Below are 10,314 nucleotides of genomic sequence, written 5' to 3'. Positions count from 1 at the left end.
TTATAAGTGACAAACCTTTTCTAAAGGCTATTCGCACTAAGTTTAATTTTCGCTACTGAGTTATTAATCAAACTGACGACTCAACTAATAGTCAGTAAGGTCAATAACTCTACTTTATTTTACAAACTATAGACTGAAGCTTTACGTGGATATCAGTTAAGCCCAGTGCTATACAGATGTCAAATTACTGAAGGGGTTATTTGGTGACTCAAAATTCCAACCTCACAGGAAGTATCAGTTTCAGTCAAGGAAAGTCAAAGGAATGTCTTCTTGCAACTGAAACTAATGCCCGCATCGTCAATATGAGCAGTGTAGTACTTCTATGGAGTGAGGATCCAGAATCTTTCCACCTCAGTTTTCTGATGAACAACGCACTTGCCAAACTTCATACAAGAAGAAGGACTATCTTTGATAGTCTCTCAGAAGAAGGCAAGAGTGTGATGCATGCCATCGAGGAAGCTCCTCAACATCATTCATGTCTTGAAATGACTCTTCTCAGATTGGCATCTGCTAATGCATCACACATATTCATTCTAAACTGGAATGAATCACCAAATGGTATGCCAAAGAAGATGAAGAGATCAACCAAAGAATATCAAACAGACTTCATCAACGACAAACAGTTCAGAGGAACTAAGCCTTGGAGCTCAGAACGTGGAAGATACTGCAACATTCGAAGAATCATTCTCCACAACCTTTAAATCCTGAACTCCAGCTGAAGCCCAGAAATCTTCAACTAAGGTTGAAGATGAAGCCACTCAAAGCTAAGGTTCAACATCCCCTGGAGTCGCTTAACTACTAAAGAGCCTCGCTGGAGCTATTGACTGATGCATAGTCAACTGGAGTTCAGTCAACTGAAGGTCCCCTACTGAAGCTGTGTCATTTGAAGACTTGGGCCTTCAATCAAAGGGGAACAAACAATTTCAGTTTGACTGAAATATAGAAATCGACTTATTACAAGGATCAGTCGACTTGTAAGTATTTCACATCAATACTTTTGTATACTGATTATGTTTTGCTTGTATAAGTCATTGTAATAAGTTGTATTCTTGTGACTTACTATTTGAGTTATGTCTGTTGCAAAAACTGAAAAGTTTTATCATGTGTACAATTTACTTTCAATCATTGTTTAAAAGTGCTTCTGCCTGTTCGCTATGTGATAATTCTTTTTGATGCCTAAGTATCTTGCTTACATCAGCAAATCATTGCAAATCCTGAATTTTTAGGCACTCCTCTTATGGACGTGATTTTTTTTTCAACTCCTACTCTGAAATACGATCATCAACGCACTGATAACTTCAGGAAATTGTTCAACTTCCTTATCAAATCTTTCTCGCTAATTATCTTGTTAGCAGACTCTTTAAATTTTCTTTTATGATTTTTGGGAAATGTTTCGGTTGATGATCTATCTGAGGTAATTATCAAATATCTTTTCCAAAGATAATTCCTCCAGTCTATCCTGTTCCAGATATATATTTAATAGACATAATTTTTCTCCCCTTTCCTGAAAGGAGGAATGGGACTTATTTATTTCTCACCTACTCAGGTGACTCAGTTGTTTTGAACTGTCACCCCACTTACTTAACTGCGTTCTTAAATATTTGGGTTCCACACGTGTGACACGTTAATCTGAACCGTTGATATTACGATGACACGTCGCTTATGAAACTGTTCATAATTCTCTATGAACACAAAGGTCTCCTTTTGTTGATTTTGAAAATCACCTCCTCTTTTGATAATTATTTTTGATGCCTAAGTATCTTGCTTTCATCTTCCTCTAATCTCTAATCTCTTGCATCAACAAATCTGTACGCTACGCCGCCGCTGATATGATCGTCACCGGTAAATATGGAATTTCACCGGTTGACACAAACCTCATACCCGAACAATAACACTCCGCACGGAAAAACAAACGGAAGAAATAAAGTAAAGATAAAGGGTGGAAGTTTGTCCCAAAACCCCTGACCTAATCTACAAAGTTTTCTAGAGAACGGATCTCTAAACCCCAACGATGTGATCGGTACAGCAACTTGGAGACGTTGAGTGACACACGATGAGGGATGAAGAACCCGTCGATTCGCCGATAGGTTGAATTCTTGTTTGGTAATCTCAAGAAGAATTCGAAACTTGAGGAGAAATAACTCACAATATTATTATCAAAAATCGTCTAACTTTCGTCCAACACATAGCAACCCTATTTATAGGGAACAGGAAACCCTAACGTAAAGAAGGAAACAATCGTAAACAAAAAAACAAAGAAACTTGTTCAGCAAGTCAAAAAAAAACCCTAGCGATAAATCCATTTGCTCTGGCGGAACGATTCCTCTGCTCTGGCAAAGTGCAGAGGAATCAAGTCTGCTCTGGCGGAACGATTCCTCTGCTCTGGCAAAGCGTAGAGGAATCAAGTCTGCTCTGGCGGAACGATTCCTATGCTCTGGCAAAGCGCACAGGAATCAAGTCTGCTCTGGCGGGACGATTCCTCTGCTCTGGCAAAGCGCAGAGGAATCAAGTCTGCTCTGGCGGGACGATTCCTCTGCTCTGGCGGCTCTGCTCTGTAAGTAATAAGGTTTACTACCTTTGAGTTCTGATCTGTCAGTCCTTCTCCAATTGGTCTTTTCAGCTCTTGCCTCCAGATTTCTTCCACCAACGTCATTAAATTAGCCTTGAACGTCTTGGCTCTAGCTCTCGTCACCGGACCAACGGGCACGTGTACCGGATCTTCACTCTGTGCAGCCTCTGAAACTCGACTCTGCTCTGCATCCTGAGCTCTGCTCTGAACTGCATCATTCCCCCTCTTTTGAAAAGGATTTGTCCTCAAATCCACAACATCGCCTACATCAAAGGGACTTAAATCAGTAACATTGAATGTAGCGCTCACATTATACTCACCGGGTAAATCGAGTTTGTAGGCATTATCATGATCCGTTCCAAAACTTGAAATGGACCATCTCCCCGAGGAAGCAACTTGGAACGCATTTGCTGTGGAAAATGTTCCTTGCGCATGTGAAGCCAAACCCAATCTCCGGGCTCAAACACTACCTTGCGGCGACCTTGATTAGCCTACGCTGCATACTGCCGTGTGCGGCGCTCTATGTTAGCTCTGGCCTTCTCATGTATGTGCCGGACAAAGTCTGCTCGGCACTGACCATCCATGTTGATGTGCTCTGTCTCGGGTAGAGGTGCCAAGGATTGAAACCATACAAAATTTTCAAAAGGAGAGTATTTAGTGGCAGAGTGAACAACACGGTTATAAGCAAACTCAACGTGAGGAAGACACTCTTCCCAAGACTTGATATTCTTTTGAATGATGGCCCTAAGTAACGTAGACAAAGTCCTATTTACTACTTCGGTTTGACCATCAGTTTATGGGTGACAAGTAGTAGAAAATAAAAGTTTCGTGCCTAACTTACACCACAAGGTCTTCCAAAAATAGCTCAAGAACTTTGCATCCCTATCAGAAATAATGGTCCTAGGCATACCATGCAACCTAACAACTTCTCGAAAGAACAAATTGGCTATATGTGATGCATCATCAGTTTTATGACATGGGATAAAGTGTGCCATTTTAGAAAAGCGATCGACGACCACAAAAATCGAATCTCGCCCAAGCTTGGTTCTAGGTAAGCCTAGTACAAAGTCCATGGAGAGATCTATCCAAGGTATGTGTGGGATAGGAAGGGGAGTGTACAAACCATGTGAATTGACTCGAGACTTGGCTTGTTTGCATGTAATGCAACGACCACAGATGCGTTCGACGTCACGTTTCATATGAGGCCAAAAAAAATGCTCTTGTAACACCGCCAAAGTCTTAGCAATACCAAAATGTCCCATTAATCCCCCACCATGTGACTCAAGTAACAACAGATTGCGTAGAGAACACCTAGGAACACATAACTTATTCTTTCGAAAAAGATAGTCATCATGTCGAAAGTATTCACCACTAGCAGACTGTGCACAAGCTCTATAGATCTCACCGAAATCCTCATCATGCTCACAAACACTCATGATACACTCAAACCCAAGTAATTTAGCATCGAGAGTAGAGATCAGAGTGTACCTGCGAGAAAGGGCATCGGCAACCACATTCTCCTTACCTTGCTTGTACTTGATGACGTATGGAAACGTCTCAATGAACTCCATCCACCGAGCATGTCGCTTGTTCAGTTTATGATGCCCCTTCAAGTGCTTCAACGACTCATGATCGGTGTGAATGACGAACTCGTTGGGCCACAAATAATGCTGCCACGTCTGTAAGGCCCTCACGAGCGCGTAGAGCTCCTTGTCGTATGTAGGATAGTTCAACGTGGCTCCACTCAACTTCTCACTGAAATAGGCGATGGGACGCCTCTCTTGCATCAACACTGCACCAATTCCAAGACCAGAAGCATCACATTCTATTTCAAACATTTTCAAAAAGTTAGGGAGAGATAATACCGGGGCGTGAGTGAGCTTGTACTTCAACAGCGCGAATGCCTCCTCTTGCGCTTTGCCCCAATTGAACTCCACATTCTTCTTGATCACCTCGGTGAGTGGTGCGGCCACGCTGCTAAAGTGAGGTACGAACCGCCTATAGAAGCTAGCGAGTCCGTGGAAACTTCGTACTTCGCCAATGCTCGTTGGTGTCGGCCACTCCTGAATGGCGCGGATCTTCTCTTCATCCACCTGGACACCCTGCGCACTAACAACAAACCCGAGAAACACGACTCTATCCGTGCAGAACGTGCACTTCTTAAGATTAGCAAAAAGCTTCTCTTTGCGAAGTACGTCCATAACAGATCGTAAGTGCTCAACATGGTCATCAGGATGCTTGCTATAAATTAGGATATCATCGAAATAGACTACGACAAAACGACCAATGAAAGCACGTAAGACATGGTTCATGAGACGCATAAACGTACTCGGAGCATTAGTCAAACCAAAAGGCATAACTAACCACTCGTACAAACCAAGTTTTGTTTTGAACGCAGTCTTCCATTCGTCACCTTCCTTAATTCGGATTTGATGATATCCGCTACGCAAATCAATTTTGGAAAACACACAAGCACCATGTAACTCATCAAGCATGTCATCTAAGCGAGGGATGGGATGACGATACTTTACCGTGATATTATTGATGGCGCGGCAATCGCAGCACATCCTCATGGTTGAATCCTTCTTTGGTACGAGAAGAACAGGTACCGCACAAGGACTCAAGCTTTCCCTTACGTGCCCCTTAGCTAGAAGCTCGCCGATTTGCCGTTCCAACTCCTTTGTCTCCTCCGGGTTGGTGCGATAGGCTGGTCGGTTCGGGAGCGTAGCACCGGGCATGAAGTCAATCTGGTGCTCAATCCCCCTCAGTGGTGGCAGGCCATGCGGTGTCTCATCGGGAAAAACATCTGCATAGTCCTGCAAAACCGAGTGAATAGAAGGGGGTAGGGAGGAGATATCGTTAGCAGTAAACAAGGTTTCTCGAAACCGCAACAACACCATCGGTCGTTCCTCCTTCACACACAGCTTGATATCACACGGTCTCGCAAGGAAAGATTTATGTGTCACACCCATCGGCTTGGCCTCCACTTGCTGTGCTTTATTTTGGGTCGTGGTTGCCTCCTTGAGTAATTGCACTTGGTCCTCGTACACTTGTTGGGGACTGAGAGGAACAAGGGACATTCTCTTGTGCTGAAACTCGAAGGAGTACTTGTTGGTGAAGTCGTCATGGGTCACACGCCGATCGAACTGCCAAGGGCGACCCAACAAGATGTGACACGCCTGCATTGGAATCACATCACACAAAACTTCATCCTCATACCTGCCAAGTCGAATCGGCACACGGACTTGTCTTGTGACTCTCACATTACCGGCGTCACTCAACCATTGCAAGCGATATGATTTCGGATATTTCACTACGGTCAACCCTAGTTTCCCCACCATATACTTACTCGCCACGTTCGTGCAACTCCCACCGTCAATAATCACGCTGCAGAGCTTGTCACGGACCAAACACCGCGTGTGAAAAAGGTTTTCCCGCTGCTCCAGTTTATCCGTTTGCGGTTGCATGGCCAAGGCTCGCCGGGCTACTAGGAAGTGTCCCGTGAGTGCATCCAGCTCTTCCTCTTCCTCGGGTTCTTCCAATTCAGGCATCTCGGGGTCTGTCTCTTCCCCATCGGTGACAACGTCTCCATCGTCTCGGAGGATCATAATGTGCCGATTCGGACACTCGCTTATGATGTGGCCGAATCCCTGACAACGGAAACATTTCTTGTCACGGTATCTGCCCTCGAACGCGGTGGCGGAGCTGGAATTTGTGGTCCTTGGACCTCCGATAATCTGATTCTGTTGGGGCTGTGTGGCAGAGCTGGAAGAGCGCTGACCGTGGCTTTGACTGCCGCCAGAGCTGAAAGTGCTCTGTCGCGGGCTCTGCTCTGCTCTGCTCGTTCGTCCACTCTGCTCTGCGCTGCCGCCAGCGCTGGAAGTGTTGCGCTGGTTGTTGCCAGCGGTGCCACTGCTGCTCTGCCCTCCGCCAGGGCTGAAGACGCCCCGCTGCTGCTTGCCAGTGCAGAAGGTACTCCGCTGACCACCGCCATAACTACTTCGCCGCTTGAGTTGACTCTCAATCTTGATTGCCATATGAACCATGTCTTCCAACTCAACGTAGTGTTGGAGTTCCACTTTGTCGCGAATATCCCACTGTAATCCAGCCAAGAAACGAGCCATGGTAGCCTCCCTGTCTTCCACAACATTAGCTCGTATCATAGCCATCTCCATCTCCTTGAAGTACTCATCGACACTCCTACTTCCTTGCTTTAATGTTTGCAACTTGTTGAAGAGCTCCTGGTAATAATGGTTTGGTACAAACCGCTTCCTCATCACTGCTTTCATCTCAGGCCAAGTTTGGATAGGTGGTTCGCCATGCCGTATTCGACTAGTCACCGTTTGATCCCACCATACAAGTGCGTACTCCGAAAATTCGATGGCTGTCAGTTTCACCTTTTTGAGCTCTGAATAAGTGTGGCAATCGAACAAGAATTCCACTTTCTTTTCCCATTCAAGGTACAATTCAGGGTCATTCTTCCCTTGGAATGATGGGATATTCATCTTGATATTGCTAATGTTATCATCTTGATGGTTTGGACCATTCACTCGACGCCAACGCCCTTCTCCATCTTCCTCATATTCGGATTCCTCGGCGTGCTCGTCACGATGGTACACATGGCGGACTGGCATGCGCCCCCCTCCCGGACCACGGCCACCTCCGCGGCCTCTACGTCCACCAAACTCACCGCGAGTGGAAGTGGAATGAGCTTGCTCAAATTGGTCCATCCGTTCATGAATGCCTTCGAATTCAGATCGCATGATCTTGCCAAACTCCGAACGCAAGGCTTCCATGATAAACTTGGTTTTCGGATCCAAGGTGGGTTGCTCCACCGACGGGGACTCCTGTTCGTCGTGTTTGGACATTGTAACCTGAAACAAAAAAGGTTAGTAGTAAAAAGAAAACAAATAAAGCCTCACCGCCACACAAACACTCGTGTATATCGCACAACGATGGATCACTCAACGCTCGTGTATCACACAAAGCTCGGCTTTTACCTTCTATTGATCTCACCATTCTTGTCTTTTTTCACTCGATTCTCGTCGTAAGAATCAAACTCCCTCGAGCTACCACGGTGAATCCAACTATCAACTGCACAACAAGGACACAAGCGCACCCGACGAGAGCACTCGATGAAACGCCTCACAAGGAACCACCGCAACCACACAGACTTGAGTGGACTCGACAACAAACGAAAGACTCCTAGACGCAGACTGGAACCCAAAGGCAGTGCTGCGCAGAACACGCAATCGGCCCAACTACTAGGCTGCCCAAAGAAAGAAGGTTTATGGCTGCTGACTGCTTTTTTTTTTGAATTGTTCTTTTTTTTTATAGCTTATGGAATGGATTTCCGAGAAACGAACAATGGTAAAAGGGATGGATGATGGACGATGGAAAAATATATGCGATATGGATGAAATATGTGAATATAGTAAAAGAAGCGTAAACTTAAAAGATAGCAAACCCTAAAGTGCAGCCCTTACGAAACCCAGAAACTGATACCAGATGATATGATCGTCACCGGTAAATATGGAATTTTACCGGTTGGCACAAACCTCGTACCCGAACAATAACACTCCGCACGGAAAAACAAACGGAAGAAATAAAGTAAAGATAAAGGGTGGAAGTTTGTCCCAAAACCCCTGACCTAATCTACGAAGTTTTCTAGAGAACGGATCTCTAAACCCCAACGATGTGATCGGTGCAGCAACTCGGAGACGTTGAGTGACACACGACGAGGGATGAAGAACTCGTCGATTCGCCGATAGGTTGAATTCTTGTTTGGTAATCTCAAGAAGAATTCGAAACTTGAGGAGAAATAACTCACAATATTATTATCAAAAATCGTCTAACTTTCGTCCAACACATAGCAACCCTATTTATAGGGAACATGAAACCCTAACGTAAAGAAGGAAACAATCGTAAACAAAGAAACAAAGAAACTTGTTCAGCAAGTTAAAAAAAACCCTAGCGATAAATCCATCTGCTCTGGAAAAGCGCAGAGGAATCAAGTCTGCTCTGGCGGAACGATTCCTCTGCTCTGGCAAAGTGCAGAGGAATCAAGTCTGCTCTGGCGGGATGATTCCTCTGCTCTGGCAAAGCGCAGAGGAATCAAGTCTGCTCTGGCGGGACGATTCCTCTGCTCTGGCGGCTCTGCTCTGTAAGTAATAAGGTTTACTACCTTTGAGTTATGATCTGTCAGTCCTTCTCCAATTGGTCTTTTCAGCTCTTGCCTCCAGATTTCTTCCACCAACGTCATTAAATTAGCCTTGAACATCTTGGCTCTAGCTCTCGTCACCGGACCAACGGGCACGTGTGCCGGATCTTCACTCTGTGCAGCCTCTGAAACTCGGCTCTGCTCTGCATCCTGAGCTCTTCTCTGAACTGCATCAGCCGCCCTTCATATACCGAGCTTTCAAACTCAACCAGGATACGAAGAGGTTGCTGCTATACTTCAACGACATGGTTGGATGGACTTTGTTCGGGCAGAACCACCATTTCTATTGAAATCTCATGTTCAACAGTTCTACACTAACCATAAGACCAACGTCGACGGTCACCATATTTCCTCTATGATCGCCTTCACAACTGAAAGCTTGAAGGAGAAAGAAGAGGTCGAAATTGACATCATGCAAATTGTCCAGAATGTGTACCATCTACCCAACACTGGATCGATTCCAAACATCCAAGATGAAGAGGCTAACAAGACTCTTAAAGCCACGGTTAAAGACAAAAACATATCCACTGAAAGTACACTGAAGCTTTCAGATCTTAAACCAGAATACAAGCTCTTGGAAAGAATTGTTCATAGATGCTGGATAGGAACAACAGAATCTCCTGATCAAGCTTCACAAAGTCAGAAAACCATTATGGCTGCCTTAATGAAGGAAGGACCATTCAACTGGGAGAAGGCTTATCTGCAACTGCTTATTGAAGAGCCATCACTCAAGAAGACCTCCAAGATGCTGAGACAGGGTAGTCGATTGTCTCAGATTCGGGTCATTACCTTCTGGCCAGATAAGATTAGCTTCAACGAGTACCTCAGATTCGTCAAAGGAGGCTCCAAATCAAAATCAAACAAGATTGAAACTTCGTCGTCTTCGACTGAAGTCTCTCTACCATCCTCTCCAACTGAAATCAAAGGTTCATCTTCAGAGATCCCAACTGATGTCCCACGCCGATCAAGAAGTACCCCCACCAAATCTACACTTGTTCCTAGTTCTTCAAACTCTCTTTCACCACTCAAATCGCTAAAGCCAGAATCTGGAAGGATATCAGTGATTTTTCCAATATCCAAAGCCCTTACTATCACATCTTTGTCAATGTCAGTTGCCTCTCGCACTGAAGCACTAGAAAGATGAGTAATCAACTTCAAATTGTCTCTCGAAAGTGATGCCACCACATATCTTCAAAATCTCTTCCCTAGCTTTGATATTTCTATCGAAGCTCATAGAAATATTCATCGGCTCCTCGTTTTCACGTTTCTAAAAAATGCTCCTTGCCCTCAGATCGACAATGTCAAAGCCATCGACTCTGTCGACAGCCTCGTTCTTGAAGAAGCAGCACTTTACAATATTTTTGATTTCACCCGCCTTTGGGATGCCATTCGATCCTTTGATCAAATTGCCCTTGATTACATTTACTCTCAGAGTTCTCCCAGAATGTCAATTGCTTTTACTAAAGATGTAGGTCCTTCTGGATCTAATAATTTTCTTGAAGGAAGTTTGGTAAATAGTCTTCAT

The 10,314-nt window shown here is 44.7% G+C and overlaps 1 protein-coding gene across 1 annotated transcript; it reads right to left on the bottom strand.

Moving 5' to 3' along the window:
* Positions 1 to 647: 647 nt before the first annotated feature.
* On the bottom strand, positions 648 to 7,437 carry LOC131018753 (uncharacterized). The gene is made up of 4 exons (XM_057947457.1): positions 4,947 to 7,437; positions 4,491 to 4,838; positions 3,819 to 4,361; positions 648 to 736 (listed from the first exon to the last, which is right to left on the bottom strand). Exons 1-4 carry the CDS (start codon positions 7,435 to 7,437, stop codon positions 648 to 650), a joined length of 3,471 nt encoding a protein of 1,156 aa, XP_057803440.1.
* Positions 7,438 to 10,314: the final 2,877 nt, after the last annotated feature.

This window comes from Salvia miltiorrhiza, chromosome 3 (genome assembly GCF_028751815.1).
Source record: "Salvia miltiorrhiza cultivar Shanhuang (shh) chromosome 3, IMPLAD_Smil_shh, whole genome shotgun sequence".
Classification (NCBI taxonomy): Eukaryota; Viridiplantae; Streptophyta; class Magnoliopsida; order Lamiales; family Lamiaceae; genus Salvia; species Salvia miltiorrhiza.
The sequence above is the reverse complement of the archived record's forward strand: the minus strand, read 5'-3'. Positions and strand labels throughout refer to the sequence as shown.